The sequence below is a fragment of the Copadichromis virginalis genome, linkage group LG14 (genome assembly GCF_057382275.1).
Source record: "Copadichromis virginalis isolate Kocher_CV1m ecotype Utaka linkage group LG14, C_Virginalis_male_GT1.1, whole genome shotgun sequence".
Lineage (NCBI taxonomy): Eukaryota > Metazoa > Chordata > Actinopteri > Cichliformes > Cichlidae > Copadichromis > Copadichromis virginalis.
The window spans coordinates 28,819,690-28,840,344 of NC_140631.1; the positions used below are offsets into that span (position 1 = coordinate 28,819,690).

A 20,655-nucleotide genomic window follows, 5' to 3' on the forward strand; every position below is an offset into this window, starting at 1 on the left:
TGGTCCATTGCTGACTCTATGGCTATTTCATTGCGGTGATGTTTTCTATACAGTGCGGTGTTCATATATATAATTGATATAGTTTTAGTCTTCCTGTCTCTGTTTTTAATTATTTCTCTTTTCATCATTTCCTGTTTGATTGTGATATTTGGTTTCACGTATCTTGGTTGTTGCTGTCTTTGTCTTCTCTCCTCTTTTTATGATAGTACTCAGCTCTAATTGTATATTTATATTTGCGTTATCCTTGACCCATCACTGATATTCAATAACAGCAGTGCACTGTCATTTTATTTTATGATAACCTATTTCATGTTATTTTTCATAATTTCTAGACATGTCCTTTTTTATACTTGTACTCATACTGTAAATATTTCTTTTAAAAAAGGCCTAAAAGGAAAATACTATTCAGAAACACAAAAAAGACATCTCTCATATGGTATTTTATTTAGCTTCAAATTCAAATGTGAGTACTTTATTAATTACTCTGAAAAACACTGAAAATACAAAATGCTCATCTTGGATATTTCCCAGTCATGCCTTTCTTAATATTCCTTTCAGGGTGCAGTAAAATAATGTAACATTTGGGGACAAATATACATAGTAACAATCCAAAACTGGATGCTAATATAGCAAATATTTCCACTGCCACAGAAAATTTCCCAGGAGAGCTGACATAAGCTGGAATAAAAGAAATCCACACAGCCCAGAAAATCAGCATGCTGAAGGAGATGAACTTTGCTTCGTTGAATGTGTCCGGTAGCTTTCGTCCAAAGAATGCCAGGAGAAGACAGACAAAGGCCAGTAGGCCAATGTAACCGAGGACCAGATAGAATCCAGGAGGCCATGGCTCTTTACACTCCACAACAATCTAATGATGTTAAAAAGTATGAATACAGAGAGATTTTGTATGAATATTTTTCATTCCTCTCTTTATACATATATCCCTACATATAGATATACACAGTGGCTTGCAAAAATATTCAGCCCCCTTGAACTTTTCCACACTTTGTCACATTACAGGTACAAACATGAATGAATTTTATTGGAATTCTACATGAAATACCAGTACAAAGTGGTGTACACGTGAGAAGTGGAAGGAAAATCATACATGATTCCAAACATTTTTTTACAAATAAATAACTGCAAAGTCGGGTGTGCATGATTATTCAGCCCCCTTTGGTCTGAGTGCAGTCAGTTGCCCATAGACATTGCCTGATGAGTGCTAATGACTAAATAGAGTGCACCTGTGTGTAATCTAATGTCAGTACAAATACAGCTGCTCTTTGACGGCCTCAGAGGTTGTCTAAGAGAATATTGGGAGCAACAACACCATAAAGTCCAAAGAACACACAAGACAGGTCAGGGATAGAGTTACTGAGAAATTTAAAGCAGGCTTAGGCTACAAATAGATTTCCCAAGCCTTGAACATCCCACGGAGCACTGGTCAAGCGATCACTCAGAAATGGAAGGAGTATGGCACAACTGTAAACCTACCAAGACAAGGCCGTCCACCTAAACTCACAGGCCGAACAAGGAGAGCGCTGATCCGAAATGCAGCCAAGAGGCCCATGGTGATTCTGGACGAGCTGCAGAGATCTACAGCTCAGGTGGGGGAATCTGTCCACAAGACAGCTATTAGTCGTGCACTGCACAAAGTTGGCCTTTATGGAAGAATGGCAAGAAGAAAGCCATCGTTAACAGAAAACCATAAGAAGTCCCATTTGCAGTTTGCCAAAAGCCATGTGGGGGACACAGCAAACATGTGGAAGAAGGTGCTCTGGTCAGATGAAACCAAAATGGAACTTTTTGGCCAAAATGCAAAACACTATATGTGGCGGAAAACCAACACTGCACATCACTCTGAACACACCATCCCCACTGTCAAATATGGTGGTGGCAGCATCATGCTCTGGCGATGCTTCTCTTCAGCAGGGACAGGGAAGCTGGTCAGAGTTGATGGGAAGATGGATGGAGCCAAATACAGGGCAATCTTGGAAGAAAACCTCTTGGAGTCTGCAAAAGACTTGAGACTGGGGTGAAGGTTCACCTTCCAGCGGGACAACGACCCTAAACATAAATCCAGGGCAACAATGGAATGGTTTAAAACAAAACATATCCATGTGTTAGAATGGCCCAGTCAAAGTCCAGATCTAAATCCAATCGAGAATCTGTGGCAAGATCTGAAAACTGCTGTTCACAAACGCGGTCCATCTAATCTGACTGAGCTGGAGCTGTTTTGCAAAGAAGAATGGGCAAGGATTTCAGTCTCTAGATGTGCAAAGCTGGTAGAGACATACCCTAAAAGACTGGCAGCTGTAATTGCAGCAAAAGGTGGTTCTACAAAGTATTGACTCAGGGGGCTGAATAATTACGCACACCCCACTTTGCAGTTATTTATTTGTAAATAATGTTTGGAATCATGTATGATTTTCGTTCCACTTCTCACGTGTACACCACTTTGTATTGGTCTTTCACGTGGAATTCCAATAAAATTGATTCATGTTTGTGGCTGTAATGTGACAAAATGTGGAAAAGTTCAAGGAGGCCGAATACATTTGCAAGACATTTTCATCTTTTCTGATGGTTTATGGCAACTAAATCAAGAAAAGAAATTACAGAAGTCATATTTTCAGTATTTAATACTCACTTTTCCAGTTAAAGCTTGGTAGTTTGGGTTCCTGAATGGAAAGGGAGGTGCTCCCAACACCCAGCCAGAACAGAGACAAATCTGAGGGGAGGATAGGATAATAGAAGAATACCAGAAACACACAAACTGATCTTTAAATGACAGTGACTGTTCGTCCTACCTGAGGAGCTGTCGCACAGATGATCAGAATCCTCTGCTGGGATGTACCAAACAGCTTCCGACCCCTGGAACCAGGTACATTAGTCCGGAAAGCCAGGAGGACCACAATGGTCTTAACAAGGAGGCAGGACAAACACAGGACAAAGCTGATCCCAAATGCTGCCTGGCGGAGCCTACATGTCCACCAAGATGGCTGACCAATGAACACCAGAGAACACAGGAAACAGAGCTTGAGTGACAGGAGAAGCAAGAAACTTATTTCTGAATTGTTGGCCTTGACGATGGGTGTAAAGCGGAAACTGTGAAACACAATGGTGATGATGGTGGTCAGTAAGAATCCCAACAGGGTGAGTGCAACCAGGATGATTCCCATGGTGTCATAGAAAGAGAGGAATTCTTCTTCCCCTGCAACACATTTCACTTTTTCTTTGTCTGACCAGAAGTACTCAGGACATTTTGTGCACTCAGTGGAACCTTTGGGAACACAAAACGTAACTATATGTGTGTAAACATTATGGAAGTTTTCCTTGCATATCAACATATCTTGATGGTTCTCCAAGTGTCCATCTTTAAATTCAATGACCTTCTTCATTGCACTACATAATAATTTATTTATTTATCTTCTTTAAAAAAATAATAATAAATAACATATATGGGCTACCAGTCTGGTTGCTGATCTCTCCATCTGCACAGGGCAAACAATCAAAGCAGCATTTGGGCTCTCCTTGGCGTGTGGCCTGCCTGCTGCCAGGGGGACATGGAGCACTACACTGAGATACAGGAACCTGAACAAGGAACAGAGAAAAGTAAAATAGCCATCAATATGTTGTTTCTGCTATTTAAGATAGTGTATCAAGTTAATTTGAACAGTTTCATAACAAATACGTGGAGGATAACTATGACCTACCTGTAACTGTCCTTTTGTCCATACAATGGTGTTCTTTTTTATTTGCAACTGCTCTCTCTGTGGTGCTGAACCATCATATGTTCCAACTTTGATAAATCTAGCACAAAGTAGCATAAAATATTTCAAAAGGCCAAAGAATTTATGTATTGTAGCATTTTATCAAAAATTGCAGTTATCCTAAAATAAATGTAACTATAGTTTATTGTTCATGATTACTTCAACATGCAGTTCATTTGCACTTTAAAGTATTATATCCCACCTGATTTTATCCCTGCTGTCCTTCTGCCAGTTAATAATGTCATAAAGCGGGACTGGCTCTCCATTGGAGTCAAAGTATACTTTATCATCAAACTGGTTGGTGAAATTGACCATCTTCAGATATTGAAGAAACTACAAAAAAAAGAGAATTAGAAAAACAAAAGAATGGCAAAAAAACCCCTACACATGAATCCCATGAATGTTGATTTAAATATTTTATAATATTTTCAATTACCTGACCATTTGAAAATGAGCTGTGTTTCTCACACAATCCCCCGCTAGGTCCTGCTGAATCGCAGTTCAAAAAAGTGTGCAGAGCATGGGCAACGGCATACACAGCTTTATACACATTGTAGGATATTCGAACCTGAGATACATCACTATAACTGCTGTCAGTGTTTCTCAAATCCTCTGACCCTGTGCATACAGGCTTTTCAAAAGCATATTCACCATCTTTATAAGCTGACATGTTAAATAAACTTTTTTGTCCCACATTAAATCCGACCATATAAAGAGAATTGTTTTGGAAACCTGAGTTGTAACGAAAACTATCATTAACATTGAAATCATCTGCTTCATAGTCTTTGGCTCTTTGGCTTTCAAACTCCAGCTTACAACCAAAATGTTCTTCCCAGAACATATTGAAAAATTCCATTCCTGGTTTGGGAGAGGGTCGGACATTCAAAAGAAACTCTTTCAAGCCTGGGATGCTGACTCCAGGGAAAGTGAAGCCCAGTGTTCCCTGTAGAATGTCGAGAAACTGGGGTGAGGCCAGTCGGCTCGAGGTCACCCAGGCTTCACTGGCTATCCATTGTATCCCTGTCACATTCCTTTGAGCTAGCTGGGAAATCATAGATAAAATAATGCAGCAATTTTCATGAAAACAATTATGAGCATAATGACACTATATATCACTACTTACTTCTGAGAACAGATTTAGGAGCTTCCCTTCTGTAGCAAACACCACCACAACCCGAGCAGTTGAACTCTCCAGCGTATCTGTCATTTCTTGTATTTCAGCCATTGTGGGCGATGTCGGGATGGTGAGATGAAATGCCACACATCCACCTTGCCTTCCAAACTGATTAGAGAATGCCTGGATGCCATAAAGGCTGTAGTCATCCTGAAATGTATATACAGAAAGCATTTATAAACCATGTTGCTGTCTAAAGCTGTCTTATTGTAGCATTTAAAAAAGTTTTTATCTCACCATAGTTCCTATTGTGCCCACCCAGAACCAGCCTAAAAATGTGACAAGCTTTACGAGACCTCTAACTTGAAAGAGATCACTTGGCACAGTTCTTAAGAATGATGGGTACAAATGCTTATCAGTAAGACAGGTACAGGTGGAAAAATAACTCACCTAGAGAGAAAGTGATTTCTTTCTGTATTATTGAGCTAAAACACAAATCAAATACACAACACTATTAAATAAAGTTGTATAGTATATTACCAGTGGTATGTTGAAAGGGCCAAGTGTGTGAGCGACAGCTCTTGTAGACGAAGAGGGTGCAAGACCAATCACAGCAGGAACCGGAGAATAATACAGACATGTGGAAGACTCTTTCGTCTTTATTTCTTCTCTTGTATTTTCATTTAGGTAATATCCAGTGTTTTTAACACTATTTGAAATTTCATTTCTATTTTTCAATGAGGTCATTATTTCTTTTGTAGTTAGTCTTACAGTCTTTAACCCTTCCCCGTTGATACCATTGTATTCAGTATCTTCTGATCTTTCAACTTTACTGTCGACAGTTTTAGAGTGTCTGAGTAACGAAAAAAGAGCCTGAAGGCCGGTGGGGATATGGTCACAGCAGTCTATGATATGGTAGCCTAGTTTAACACCTGGTAACAGACTTGAATTATGGTTAATTTCCTCCACTGCAAACACCATAGTCATCATCCAGCGAAAGGCTCTTTGATAAAAGCTGTAGATAAGAAAAACTCCATAACATATTTATTCATTTAATAAAATAATATCATTTAAACAGTCTTATAGAAACATGGCAATATGGTCAAAGCTTATGCTTTTTTGACTTTGTGTTACAAGGAAGAAGAAAAAAAAAGCACTATACTACACTCACCTGCTGCATGATGTAATTTGAGGTTTACTGTTGTAGCTGTGCTGTGGCTCAGTGACAACATAATGCAGAGGGAAAAACCCTCCAATCACAACATCCCCATCAGAGTGCAAGGCTGGGAGCTCACTGCCTCCCAGTTTTACACACTGAGATAAACTAGAATCAACACTTCTCGTTCCCCTGATCTTTAAACCATGCATTGGCTCTGTCATCGCAGCTTCTTCTTTTTCCACAACACCTCCCTCCACACTTAGTGACTTAGAAGTGTTAACATCAACGAAGACAATACAAATCGTATTAAAGAAGACATTAAAAAACACCCAAAGAAAATAACCAACAAGAGTTGAATGCATTATTCACGGTAAACTCATAAAAACGTTGTGCTTAAACCAGTGGTCCTCTAGCATAGTGTATGACACCACAGTGAAGTGTTTTAATATATCTGGTGCTTGTGTCATTTTATTGTTTCTTATGAGTCATCATTAGATCACCCAATCACAGCAAAGTGCAACAGGAGAGAGGATAACACTGCTTGAACAAATCGTTAATTTCTTAAGTTGAACCACTGCTTTAAATTCAAGTTTGTTAAGCTGTTTTCCTAGAGTCACACACTTTTCATTACAAAACACAGAAAAGAATAATATTTTTTCATTTCCTCTGATATATTATTATTCTCCTGTGTCTGGTGCTAAAAACCACACAAAACAATGTTGTTGTTCTATAAGCATTAATATTTAAATGTAGTGCTCTGCTGTATAGATAATCATTTCATATTTTCCCTATAGTACGTATTTGTCCTACAGTATAGCCTCACTAGTTCATGCACTGGGTATGTTTAATTTCTATTCGCAGCACAGGCCTCTGCTCACAAAATGTTAAATCCTTCATTATTATATATTTGTCAGAAAACTCATGTGTCATGTCATAGTAAAATATCAATTATTAATGCCTAAATGCTACCCATGCATAGAGTTTTATTTTTTTCTTTCTAGCATTTAAAGCTTTGGTACAGCACTGACCAGTACTGTGTAGGCTCGACAGGAACCAACAGTCTTAAAGTAAGCCTGGCACAGACTGCTGCATGTTTTGCATAGGAGAAATTTGGCTCAAAGGTTTGACAACACCTTGCATTCAGGGGCGATTCTAGGATCAGAGCTTTGGGGGTGCTGAGCACCCAGAGAGCTGCCCAGCCGGTCAAGATACACTTTACTCGTCACAATGAGACTTCTTCCTTGTCTCTGTCAGTCCCTGCATCCTCCCTGTCCTCGTCGTCTGTTGTCTTCGTCTCCGTTATCAGTCATCATAATTTTACCATCTCTGTGCAAGTCTGCAAATTTCTTTATTAAATCATAAGATTCTTAAATTCATCAAGTCTCTCTGTGCCTGGGTCCTCGTCTCAAAACATGACATCACTGTTTTGTGCATTTTAACGCAATTTAATCCCCACATTTGTGAAAGAAATGCAAAACACTTTTTTGAAAAGTCTGTAACAAAACCATCAAATCTGATAAAGGTTATTTAAATGCTGCAAAAGAAGAATGGATTGGAATAAGAAAAGAAAATACATATAGTTCCTTAATTACTGGGGGAAAATTATGAATGATGCTCATAGTGAGTCAAAAGTAAACTGAGTGGATTTTTGGACAGAGATTCAATTTTAATGTGTATGTATAATATAATACAGATGCACAAAAAAACACTTCCAAAACAGAATAAATTATTACAAATAAATTATTACAAAATATTTAAAAAATATATATAAAAATGGAGGCAACTTTGCCTGTGGTAGAATGTATACCATGCATGAAAAAAATCTTTACTGCAGATACTAGTTTTACTAATTTAATAATACTAATTTTGCATTGTAAGATTTATGATTTTCATTTTTTCATAGTGGTACTTAGGAGAGCTTGACATTTTTTATCAGGTGGTACACACTGTAAAAAGTTTGAGAAACACTGATAAGTGTATGTGTGCTTTTGGAAAACATTTAACGCTGCTGTACAGAATCTTTGAAACAAGCTTAAAACATTTTTAGAATATAAACAGAGCACTCTGCTTCTCTTTACAGCTCCTCACTCCACCAGGGCACCGTTTGGCACTTTCTGATAGTGTGCAAATGTGATCTACGTACTGTGTCAGTCATACAGACAACTGGACAGTCCAAAAGTTGGCCTACCTAAAACTGGCTGAGGTTTTAGTAGAGTTGTGGCTGAACCACATAAAAATATATCATTAATTTTAATCTCCCCAATCAATTATAATGTTATGTTGGAATGTTATGTTAAAAAGGGTCAAAAATGTTTCAACCCAGTTTGTTTAGCAGATTCTGTATAGCAGCTTTAATATAGGGAGGACACAACCTCCAGATTGTGTGAGTAAAATCATTTTTTTTCTCTTTGTCAGTTTAACAGTTTCTGTTTTGCCTGTCACTATTCCCTGTCTGTTTTCTTACCTGGTTTTTCCTGATCTTGCCCTTTCTCCTCACGTTCCCCTCTTTCCTCTCTCCCTCTTTGGACTGACAATCATACACAAATAGATTCAATTAGATGAAAAATTACATTAATATGAAAAAAAATACTATTAAGATCACTAACAAAAAGTCCTCTCTCAGTCTACTTTCAACCAAAAGGCAAATAACCAAACCACACGAACATCTAATAAAAGATATAAACATTGAAACACTGATTTTACACTTTTACCTGAATGTGGCTCCTTTTTTTGAAAAAACTTCCTTATATCCATTATGAACCTGGCTGTCTCTCTGTACACAAACACACACACACACACACACACACACACAACAGGAGTTATAAGGTTAATGGGCTGAAGCACCCCCAAAAATGGGCTAAAGTCGCCCCTGCTTGCATCTAAATCACATAAGGTTGGCCTGTGGGTGAGTTGAGGAGGTGTTGGCTCGCCCTGAGTTAAAACATTCAGTGATGGCCAAATATGGAAATATGGAAAACTGATGTAGACCATTTCACTGTCTACATAATTTATACATGCCATGCAATAGCTTTGAGTTGTTGTATAGATGTATAATATCTTAAATGACGGTATTTGTTAATGTTTCTTTGAGTAGTGAAATTGTCAGATTCCATTCACAAGTGTCAGTGTTTGGGCAACAAATTGAGAGAATTGAGTCAAATATAAGATGACCTAAGGGTAACGGTTATTGAGAGAACCCAAAAGCAGCAAACAGATTCCAGAGAATGAATCAGATAGATTGAATGCTTTATTACTAACAATAAGAATTGGGCTTGGTGTCCAGGGGGGTTTGGGGAAAGGGAAAACTCTGTTGTTAAGCAGAGACTAACTAACAGTTAGTAATTATTTCCTGAACATTCGTGAAAAGAAAAAAAACCACATTGGTCCCAGCCATGATTGCAGCATTGTTAGTAAGAAAGAGCTGAGGCCTGTGCTACAGAATTTTGTCTTATTCAGGTAACTTCAGGGTGAACCTTGGTGGAAGGTGGTTTACTTATTACCAGGGTACATGACCATGGTAACTCATGCTGCAAATGTGATCCAGATTAGAGATCAACTCTACTTACTGACAAACCAGTTCTCTGAAAAATAGAATCACAAACCTTGAAGGTCCCTCAGACCGCTCTCTAATGACAGTCTGAGAGATTTTCCAGTAGTGTTTAATGTCTTTGCATTTAGAAGCAGCTTTATCACTTGCTTTTTCTTCTATTGGCTGGGAACTGTCATGGATCGCTGTGTGGCAAGCAGGATGAGGACCCAAAATGCAAACTCACGGACTCAGGGGATAAACTCAAAATCACAGCTGTAATGCTGGAAGGCAGATCACAAGAAATACAAAACTTAAACCGGGAACAATAACTAACACTTGCAGAGAGACACAGGGAAATCCACGCAGCTATGAGGGAGAACGCGACGCCGAACAGAGGGAGACGCAGACAGAAATACACAGAGGGTTAACGAGGAAAGTGGGAACACACGGGGAACACAGCTGACACAGATAACCATAACGAGACAGGGCGGGGTGAACATAACACTGACGGGAGACGGGCAGAGTCAAACAGGAAGTACACAGAGGTTCAGACAGGAGGAGAGAGCACGGGGAGAACAGACATAACAGGCTGGGGAAAACATGGAATAAAACAAGAAAGGGGACAAGGGCTCATGAATACATAGAGGGGCACACAGGGGGTGAGAGTCACAAAGGGAAAGCACACAGGGAACAACATAACAGGGCAACTCAGGAAACAGAACCTAAACAGAGAACTGAATACAAAAATGCAAGAGAACTAAGAATACTGGGCCAACACGGCCCAGGACCATGACAGGAACAATTTACAACAATTTTATTGTTATCTTAATCCATATATATAAAGTCTTAATTCTTAATATATGAGCCTAAAACAGAGCATCCCTTTGAAGTTGCTGATTTTAAATTCAATTTGCATGTAAACACATTTTGAAATCAGTTTTTGTATTTATTTTTTAATTAATCTCAGAATGTTAAAGGCAGTGGCTGTAATAATAAAACTGTCTTTTCAATGGTTGATCTGATATCCTCGTGTTGGTGTTGTTCCCAGATCATCATACTAAATGTTGTTCCAGGATCAACATTGCAAGTGACCAATCAGAATGTTGTGACGTCATACTTTTGCGACTTCGGGAAAAACCGGCGTAAAACAAAAAACTGTACTAAAGCTGCGTGAAACCGCCTCTGTCCGCCGATCAACGGGCCCTGACCCTAACCCTAACCCTAACCGTAACCCTTTAATAAACAGTAAGCAGAATTGATATTGTCCTTGCAACATTGGAATTTCATAAATGCACGAATGGCTTGGCGCGCAAAAGAATAACGTCACAACAATGTGATTGGTCACTTGCAATGTTGAACCTGGAACAACATTTTCATGATGGTCTGGGAACAACACCAACACGAGGATATCAGATCATCCCTTTTCAATATTCATTTTTTAAATAGAAACTTTTTTCCAGTCTTACGGGTCGAAGAACATTCATTTAGTGCTGTTAATACTAAATTAGAAAACAGTGAATTCGCACTTTGGACTTATTTGGAACAGCTGTGTTACTTTCTTTCTGTATTTTGTGCATCCTTTTCATATTTTTCTAATATTAGAATTTTTTCAGTATTGCTACATTACTACACCCTTTCATGTGAAGTGGTCATGAAGATCATTAACCCTCTCAGGCTCAAATTAAACTTTTTGTTGCTAATGCACAACCAAGTCCTGCAGTGGTACTTCTGAAAAAAACTCATAAAATATGTATGTGGGGTAATCAGGTTGTTAATTTTTAACTGTTGCAAATCGGCAACGCCTGCCTCAAGAGGGTTAAAACAAACTTTACCTGAAACATTAGCAAAGACAAGTGAAAACTGCAAAATTCAATGGGCAGCAACAGCCCATATTCAATTAGAATTTCATTATAAGGTGATGTAAACCAGTCACTTATCGGGCTGTAAATTTTGTTTCACTCTTACATTTACCTTTTGGTGTCAGTAGAAACATTGAAAGAAGAGGATAGATAGGGAGAGAAGTAGAGAGAGAGGATGAAGACAGCAAAAGGAGAGAAAGCAAGAAGAAACAGGTAAGAGTGGCCATGTAGTAAAAGTAAACCAAGCCGAGGTAACTTCTGTTTTACCCACATTCTCTGATGATATCACATTCCAAATAGAAAATATTCATTGATGTGAATGGTAGCATTTAACAGGAATCTTATATCTAAACATGGCTGTATAGGATGTCTGCCACTACATTCGAGTAACAGATCAGACAGATGTCTACTCTTTGATTTTTTTTTTTTCCTGTGTTGATTCTGCACAATACTTACATTCTGGTCAACATTATTGTACCTTTGACTCTGGTTTGATATATATATATATATATATATATATATATATATACAGTTACAAGTACCTGGGGATCCCGCAGGCAAATGGGAACCATGAAGAGGCCGCTAGAAAGGCTGCAACCACCAAGTACCTGCAGAGGGTCAGGCAAGTCCTGAGGAGTCAGCTGAACGGTAAGAACAATATCCGGGCCATCAACACCTACGCCCTGCCCGTGATCAGGTACCCTGCTGGGGTAACAGGCTGGCCAAAGGAGGAGATAAAAGCCACTGACATAAAGACAAGAAAGCTCCTTACCATGCATGGAGGGTTTCACCCCAAGTCCAGCACCCTGAGGCTGTACGCTAAGTGGAAGGAAGGGGGCCGGGGACTGGTGAGTGTCAGCACCACAGTCCAGGATGAGACAACGAACATCCAAGAATACATTGGGAAGATGGCCCCAACTGACCGAGTGCTCAGTGAATACCTCAGGCAGCAGAAACCCAAGAAAGAGGAGGGAGACGAGGAACCATCATGGAAGGACAGGGCCCTGCACGGTATGTACCACTGGCAGATAGAGGAGGTGGCTGATATCCAGAAATCCTACCAGTGGCTGGACAAAGCTGGACTGAAAGACAGCACAGAGGCACTAATCATGGCAGCACAAGAACAAGCTCTGAGTACAAGATCCATAGAGGCTGGGGTCTATCACACCAGGCAAGACCCCAGGTTCAGGCTGTGTAAAGATGCCCCAGAGACAATCCAGCACATAACAGCAGGGTGCAAGATGCTAGCAGGCAAGGCATACATGGAACGCCATAACCAAGTGGCCGGCATAGTGTACAGGAACATCTGTGCCGAGTATAACCTGGAAGTCCCAAGGTCAAAACGGGAGATGCCCCCAAGGGTGGTGGAGAATGACCGAGCTAAGATCCTGTGGGACTTCCAGATACAGACGGACAAAATGGTGGTGGCTAACCAACCGGACATAGTGGTGGTAGACAAGCAGAAGAAGACGGCCGTAGTGATCGATGTAGCGGTTCCGAATGACAGCAATATCAGGAAGAAGGAACACGAGAAGCTGGAGAAATACCAAGGGCTCAGAGAAGAGCTCGAGAGGATGTGGAGGGTGAAGGTAACAGTGGTCGCTGTGGTAATCGGAGCACTAGGTGTGGTGACTCCCAAGCTAGGCGAGTGGCTCCAGCAGATCCCGGGAACAACATCGGAGTTCTCTGTCCAGAAGAGCGCAGTCCTGGGAACAGCTAAGATACTGCGCAGGACCCTCAAGCTCCCAGGCCTCTGGTAGAGGACCCGAGCTTGAAGGATAAACCGCCCGCAGGGGCGTGCTGGGTGTTTATATATATATATATATATATATATATATATATATATATATATATATATATATATATATATATATATATATATATATATATATATATATATATATAGAGAGAGAGAGAGAGAGAGAAAAGAAATAGATAAATATAATACAAAACTTTAATATTAGATAAAAATATTTAGGAAAAACAAAATGCAGTTTTTCAATAATGATTTTATTTATTAATGGAAAAAAGTTATGTCTTAATATCATCTGGGGCTGCTTTATGCTTCAGGACCAGGACAATTTCCTGTAATTGTTACTGTAGTTGATGGAACTGTGAATTCTGCTCTCTACCAGAAAATCGGTAGAATGTCTGGCCACGAGTTTATGACCTAAAGCCCAAAAGCTCACTTAGGCTATACCAAAGAACAATGATCATGAACACAACACCAAGTCTACCCCCGAGTGACTCAAAAGACCAAACAAAAGCAAAACATATCTAAAAAATTTGAGTGGCCTAGTCAAAGTCTTGATATAAATTTGAATAAGATGCTTGACATGACATTAAACAGGTTTATGATTTTCATTAAATTTAATTAATCATTTACAAACTAAATTTTGCATTTATTTGGATTATCTTTATCTTATAGCAAAATGTATTTAATGATCTGAAACATTTAAGTGTGACAAATGTGAAAAAACTATGAATTGGGAAAGGGAGAAATATTTTTTCACCACCCTGTATATGTATAGGCATAGATTCAAAAACTGAGAAATAAATGAGTAAGTAATAAGGTAAAGTTATAAATAATTCATTGTGTCTAATATTTGATCTTCCTGTTATAATATTAAAAATTACAAACCTAAGTTGGATTTTTGTTCATTAAATATTTCTTGGTGTTCTTCTCGGGGTTAAACAAAATTATAAAACATTTTGGAGCAAATATACACATTATTAGTCCAAAGCTGGAGGACAGAATGGCAAAAATCTCAACAGCCACAGTGAATTTCCCAGGAGAGCTGACATATGCTGGGATAAAGGTGATCCACACTGTACAGAATATCAGCATGCTGATGGTGATAAATTTAGCTTCATTGAAATTGTCAGGTAATTTGCGGGCTAAAAAAGCTAAAACAAAGCAAAAGGCAGCAAGTAGGCCTATGTAACTGAGCACAGCCCAGAAGCCAACAGCAGAGCCTAATGCACATTCCAGTATGATTTTCTCCTTGTATGCGGTTAGATTTTTAATTGGGAATGGAGGGCTAAGTACCAACCATACAGTACATATTAAAACTTGAATAAAGGTGAAAGACACAACAGTCATTCTTTGTTGTGGAGGACCAAACCATTTCATCACATTGCTACCTGGAAGTGTTGCTTTAAAAGCCATTAAAACCACTATAGTTTTCCCAAGTACACAGGAGATACAGAGTACAAAGGTGATGCCAAACGCAGTGTGACGCAGCATGCAGGACCACTCAGATGGTGCTCCAATGAAAGTTAATGAACATAAGAAACACAGAGTCAGTGAGATGAGCAGCAGGAAGCTCAGCTCAGAGTTGTTGGCTCGGACAATTGGAGATGTCCCGTGATGAAAAAATATAGCTACAGTGGTAATGGCCAGACAAGCACCCAGAACAGAGAGTGTAGCCAAGATGATTCCAAGGATGTCTTCAAATGAAAGAAACTCTACAGGCTTAGGGATACAAGTGTCTCTCTTTGCATTAGGCCAGAATTCCTTGTGGCAGGGTAAACAATCAGCAGAATCTGAATGTAAAGAAAAAGAAGAGAGACATAAAGAAGGCTTCAACAATTAATTTGTTAATTTTTTTGTTATGCATCCATCCATCCATCCATCTTCTTCTGCTATATCCGGGCCCGGGTCGCGGGGGCAGCAGTCTAAGCAGAGAAACCCAGACCTCCCTCTCCCCAGCCATCTCCTCTAGCTTATCCGGGGGAACAAAAAGGCATTCCCAGGCAAGACGAGGGATATAATCTCTCCAGCGTGTCCTGGGTTTGCCCCGGGGACATGCCTGGAACACCTCACCCAGGAGGCATCCTTGTCAGATACCGAACCACCTCAACTCTCTTTTCAATGTGGAGGAGCAGCGGCTCTACTCTGAGGCCATCCCGGATGGCTGAACTTCTCACCCCATCTCTAAGGGTGGGTCCAGCCACCCTTCGGAGGAAGCTCATTTCTGCCGCTTTTGTCCGCGATCTCGTTCTTCCGGTCACTACCCACAGCTCGTGGCCATAGGTGAGGGTAGGGACGTAGATCGACCGGTAAATTGAGAGCTTCGCTTTTAAGCTCAGCACGCTTTACGCTTCACCACGACGGACCGGTGCAGTGTCCGCATGACTGCGGCCGCAACACCAATCCGTCTGTCGATCTCCGGCTCCCTTCCCCCGAACACTCGCAAACAAGACTCCGAGATACTTGAACTCCTCCACTTGGGGCAGGAACTCATCCCCGAGTGGGCACTCCACCCTTTTCCGGCTGACAACCATGGCCTCAGATTTGGAGGTGCTGATCTTCATTCCCGCTGCTACTGTTATGCACACTAAAATAATTTTGAATATATGTAAAATCATTTTATTTTACCTGTTGTATTACTAGTCTCTCCTTCAGGACACAGTATACAGTCATAGCAGCAGATGGGTTTTCCTTTCTGCAGCACTTTACGAGTTCCTGGAGGACAACTGGCACTGCACACTGACACTGGCACCTGTGAGAGATAAAGCCAAAACAAAAGACATATATATATATTAGGGGTGCAACGATACACAAAATTCACGGTTCGGTTCGGTTCGATACTTTGGTGTCACGGTTCGATATTTTTTCGATACAAAAAAATGTTCATGCATTTTTAATTTGTCATTTATTAAAATTATAAATATATATTTTAACTCAAAAGTACAGTTTTTAAATTTAACCCTAACCCTTGTGCGTGTTTTTTATTTTGACAGCGAATGCGCACCTGCGGACCACGTATGTGCAGCCCTGGTTATTTAGCTCGTCATATTGCAGCCACAGAAATTATTTTGTCCATGAAACCATAAAGCTGCACTTTCTTTTTGCCTTATAGTCTGATTTGTCATAACTTCTCCGTTTTGTGGTAAGCTTTTCTTTGGCTGTCACTTCTTCACCCTGACCTGTCTTATTTGGCTCAGCAGAACTGAAATGCTTTTACACGCGCACTCACATAAGCTCAGCGATTCTCTGCGCGATCAACCTCTCACATGTTTAAGCTTGCTGCGGGAGATTTCACTTGTCATGTTTGCATAGTAAGCTAACGATTAATAAGACGATGTCAGAGGAATTGGTGCACAAATTATCATCACTCACAGATCAGTGCTGTCGCTCTCTATACACAGTTCGCACGATTGCAAAGTGAAAGCAAAAAAACAAGCGCAAATTCAAACGCGACTTCAATATGTCACATATTGACAGTGGCTCACCGATGCCAATGACATAATTACCCAGCTACATTTCTGAAAGAATGCAAAAGCATTGACATATATTTTTCCTACAATAGCCCGACGGGCAGGGAAGAGATAGATTTTGGTAGCCCGACTGAAAAAAATCGCTAGCTCCGGGACGTCGGGCTAGCGATATTGCAAGCCCTGTATCTGATTGAGGAATCACTCATCTTTGGAAAAGAGAGTTTATTACAGAGAAATGGCTCTTTCCAAAATAAAAGCTATACTATCCGCTTCTTCTGGGCTATATTCTCAGCAGCATAAGGAGAATCAAGTGCTAACAGCTGTCTAAATGACTCGGCTAACGTTAGTAGCATGCTTGCTTTTTTTTGTCTGCTTCCACTTGTCTTTGCACTAGGATGATGTCGGCGTAAATGTGCAGTCATATTCGTCGTGTTCCCACTAGTGCTTTCAGGTTAATCTCGTTGAAATGACCTTAACGCCACAACACGGCAAATCTCCGTTAACGAGCTACCGCCGATCGCTCCGTGCATGGGGCTAGACGGCCAACACGTTAACGAGCTAACTGCGCTAGCACACTAGTTCACACCAATGTAATTGAGCATTGCATGGCACATCCAACATACTCTTTTACCTTAGTCCATGACTCGCTTACCTTCAGGGTCATACGTCACATGAAAACCAAAATAATTCCAAACGCCAGATCTGAATGAGGGTGGGGGAGGTGCCCTGCGCTCTTCCTTCTGACTATGCTGTCTGTGTTGAGCGCTCAGTGGATCTGCGCTCGACAGTGCAGCCTAGGCGGAGTAGTCGAACGCAGATTCACTGAGCGCTCAACACAGACAGCATCGTCAGAAGGAAAGTTGATAAAATAAATTACAAATGTTGTATTGTTCGATACATATGCGTACCGAACCGAAAGCACTGTATCGAACGGTTCAATATCGATACGAATATCGTTGCACCCCTAATATATATATATAAATCCTTAATCCTCCAAAGTGCAGTGTGGTTCTTGTCTTTTGATTCATTACTTGGGTGCCATCCTCCATCCAGGTTATGCTCTGGTTAATCTGGAACTCTTGGCCAATTGGCAGTGATGCATCATAAAGTCCTACTGTTACCAACTCTGTTTTTCCAGTTTCACTCTTCTGCCAGTTAACCAACTCGTAAATCGCCACAGGATCCCCATTAGCATTAAATGACACATCATAACCATTTTGGGAAAAATTTACTTTCTTCAGCTCTGCTAAGATCTGTATGTTAGAAAGGAATGGAAGGCAGAGAAAAGATATGCCAAAATATTAGGCCTTACACTAATATTTGATTTCATGAAGAATACATTAGGGGTAACAAAAGAAACTATATTAGCATAAACATTTGAGCTGACCTGTTTGGACTCTAACTTGTTTAGTTTGTCACACTTAGCTATGCCATTGGTTCTCTGACACACTGTATTATGGATGGCATGTGCTATTGCATACACAGCCTTGTACACCATGTTAGTAATTCTGAGCTGAGATGTGTCAGTATACGGGATTTGAAGATTCTGTATGTCTTCAGTTCCATCACATATCTTCTTGTCAACAACAGGACCTAAACAATAGAGGACACAGGGACTGTTTCATCACTGCAAGATTTTAAATTTCATTAATGCATTTTCATTTGTCATGTATTTACCAAATCATATTAATATAAAATTCCTTAATAGACAACAAATCACATTTTTAAAATGGGACAAAATCACTACATTAACTGAGTGCCTAAACCTCACACCAGAGATCAGAACATAAAGAATTAATAAAAAAAATATTTAACCTTATATTTGAGCAAAACAAAAGTTGCTAAAGATCAAAAGGATTTTCTCACTTTTTTTCATTTTGCAGTTGAACGATTCCTCCCAGAACTCAGTAAGCATAGGGGATGTAGCTACTTGAGAGGAAGACAAATTAAGCAGGAAATCTCTGAAACCGGGGATTACAGACTTCTGAATCCCAAATCCAATGGCCCCAGCACAGAAATGAAACCTTCTAAATTCTGAATCAGTTATCCATGACTCACTGCCTATCCACTGGCGAGGTGGGGAAGGCTCACGTGAAAGCTCCTCCAACAGAATTTTCATGTCACCAGAAGCAACAAATGCCACAATAACCACTGCTGTAGACCTTAAGAAAGAATGCAATACATTAAGAAATTTCTTGTAACTTTTGTTAATCCAGTATTAATTTAACTTTCTTAATCTAATAGACAGCAGTAAATAAAACACAAAACAATAAGCAGAACTAATTCAATGGATGGATGGATTTCTTTAAGCAAATCTCAATCTAAGCAAAACCTGTCATGTAGAGACCTGCGGATAACACTTGCTACTTCTTGGATCCTGCTATGTGGGTGAGTCCGATAGAAAGATACAGAATATTCCACACAGATTCCCTCTTTTTGTGCTGCTTCTAGAAAAGATGCCATGCCACTATTTCCATAATCTGAATCCGAACGAACAGCACCTATCCAAGTCCAGCCAAAGTGCTTTACCAGCTTGGCTAGCGCTTCAGCTTGGAAACGATCACTGGGGATTGTTCTGAAAAAATTCGGGTACTGCTGCTTGTCAGACAAACATGCGCAAGTGGCATAATGGCTCACCTAAAGCAAAAAAAGGAAACAAAACTCTTTTAAGGATGGCACAATAAAACTCATTTGCATGCTTATTAGAAATACAAAGATTGCCATTTACTTGAGGAATATTAAAAGACCCAAGGATGCGTGACATGCTGATGGATGGTGTAGACCCAGACTCACCAACAATAGTCATCACCATACCAGATAGTGAGCAGTTGCCACCTGTGTAAAACACAGTGTCCAAGCTATTTAACAACTGAAATGCCACATGCACTGCCACAGGCACTGATGAACATGAGTCATAGATCTGATACCCAAGCCTTATCCCGGGCAGAAGCTCTGTGCTGTTGTTAATCTCTTCAATGGCAAAAACCATTGCTCGTGAGAAGCGCAGCTCACGGGTATTAATGCTGCAAAAAGAACATCAACTCAATATTCGATTTTAAACTACATAGATTTCAGATATTTTAAGCTTCAATAGAAAAAAAGACAGTAAGGAAAATGTTTAGTTGGGCCACAAACAACTAATAACTGCAAATCATCTGAGGATAAAATATAAGGCTTAAATTCACCATACAAGAATAGTAACTGATATCAAAGCAAAATGACATATTATTAATATATAATAACAGTGATAATAATATAGGCATTTATCTCATGTTAAAAATTCATAAGAAAGTTTACAAAGTGTAATTTCACTCTTGAAGAAAATAAAGTATCAGTATCACTAATATTAAAAAATTATTGATTCTTTACAAATTATTAGACAACATACAGGTCAGGTCATACTATTCCAGCACAACCAAACATGTTTTGTAAACCAATCCTTTTACTTACTGACCTCCCACTGCATCTCACTGGCTCAGGCATGGTAGTGTAGTCATGGTTTACTGTTTGCATGTAGTAGTGGATTGAGAAAACACCACCAATAACATAGTCCCCATCCATTGAGAATGCAGGGATACGAGTGCTACCCTGCAGCTTACATTTCACAGAAGAAGCCACAGATCTATCCTGAGCCTCTGTAGGCATTTGATCCAGACCATCTAGAGATAGATCTAGGGCAAGAGCTGATTTCAGCTCAACCAAATACAGATATAATTTCAGACAAATAAACACAGCTGACAGCTCCATCCCTGCCTGATGTCAGGCATCTGTTATGGGTGTGTTTTCACTGATTTATATAGTTGTTCAAAGGCAGTGCTACGTCTTTATTATGACATGCTCTTACGCAGCAGTCTTTGAGAAAGTCATTATGTTCTATAATCTGTATTTTACAATATCTTGAAATGTGTTCAAAAATTATTTACAAGCAATACATTTTATTATTAGCCTATGAGAAAAAATAATCGGTAATAATGCTCAATAATTTGAGCAATGCCTATGAG

General features: G+C 39.7%; 2 protein-coding genes across 2 annotated transcripts; both read right to left on the minus strand.

The window, feature by feature from the left end:
• Positions 1–444: 444 nt before the first annotated feature.
• LOC146694202 (extracellular calcium-sensing receptor-like) lies at positions 445–5,183 on the minus strand. The gene is made up of 8 exons (XM_085478848.1): positions 4,894–5,183; positions 4,207–4,812; positions 3,973–4,103; positions 3,714–3,810; positions 3,468–3,591; positions 2,808–3,280; positions 2,648–2,728; positions 445–868 (listed from the first exon to the last, which is right to left on the minus strand). Exons 1-8 carry the CDS (start codon positions 5,116–5,118, stop codon positions 512–514), a joined length of 2,094 nt encoding a protein of 697 aa, XP_085334974.1. The 5' UTR covers positions 5,119–5,183; the 3' UTR covers positions 445–511.
• An 8,889-nt stretch (positions 5,184–14,072) lies between these two features.
• LOC146694203 (extracellular calcium-sensing receptor-like) lies at positions 14,073–20,152 on the minus strand. The gene is made up of 8 exons (XM_085478850.1): positions 20,109–20,152; positions 19,383–19,677; positions 19,002–19,291; positions 18,521–18,816; positions 18,042–18,247; positions 17,686–17,907; positions 15,813–15,936; positions 14,073–14,977 (listed from the first exon to the last, which is right to left on the minus strand). Exons 1-8 carry the CDS (start codon positions 20,135–20,137, stop codon positions 14,073–14,075), a joined length of 2,367 nt encoding a protein of 788 aa, XP_085334976.1. The 5' UTR covers positions 20,138–20,152.
• Between the last annotated feature and the right edge of the window lie 503 nt (positions 20,153–20,655).

Bases quoted from the DNA above. Each gene is read 5' to 3' on its own strand.
- LOC146694202 (XM_085478848.1), bottom strand. From the start codon at position 5,118: ATGCTTTCTGTATATACATTTCAGGATGACTACAGCCTTTATGGCATC. The intron at 3,592-3,713 runs GTAGGTCATAGT...TTCCTTGTTCAG, and splicing joins GGACAAAAGGACAGTTACAG to GTTCCTGTATCTCAGTGTAG. The intron at 2,729-2,807 runs GTAGGACGAACA...TCCTCCCCTCAG, and splicing joins TCTGTGCGACAGCTCCTCAG to ATTTGTCTCTGTTCTGGCTG.
- LOC146694203 (XM_085478850.1), bottom strand. From the start codon at position 20,137: ATGCCTGAGCCAGTGAGATGCAGTGGGAG. The intron at 18,817-19,001 runs GTCTCTACATGA...TTCTTTCTTAAG, and splicing joins GTAGCAAGTGTTATCCGCAG to GTCTACAGCAGTGGTTATTG. The intron at 18,248-18,520 runs GTGAGAAAATCC...TCTATTGTTTAG, and splicing joins CAACTGCAAAATGAAAAAAA to GTCCTGTTGTTGACAAGAAG.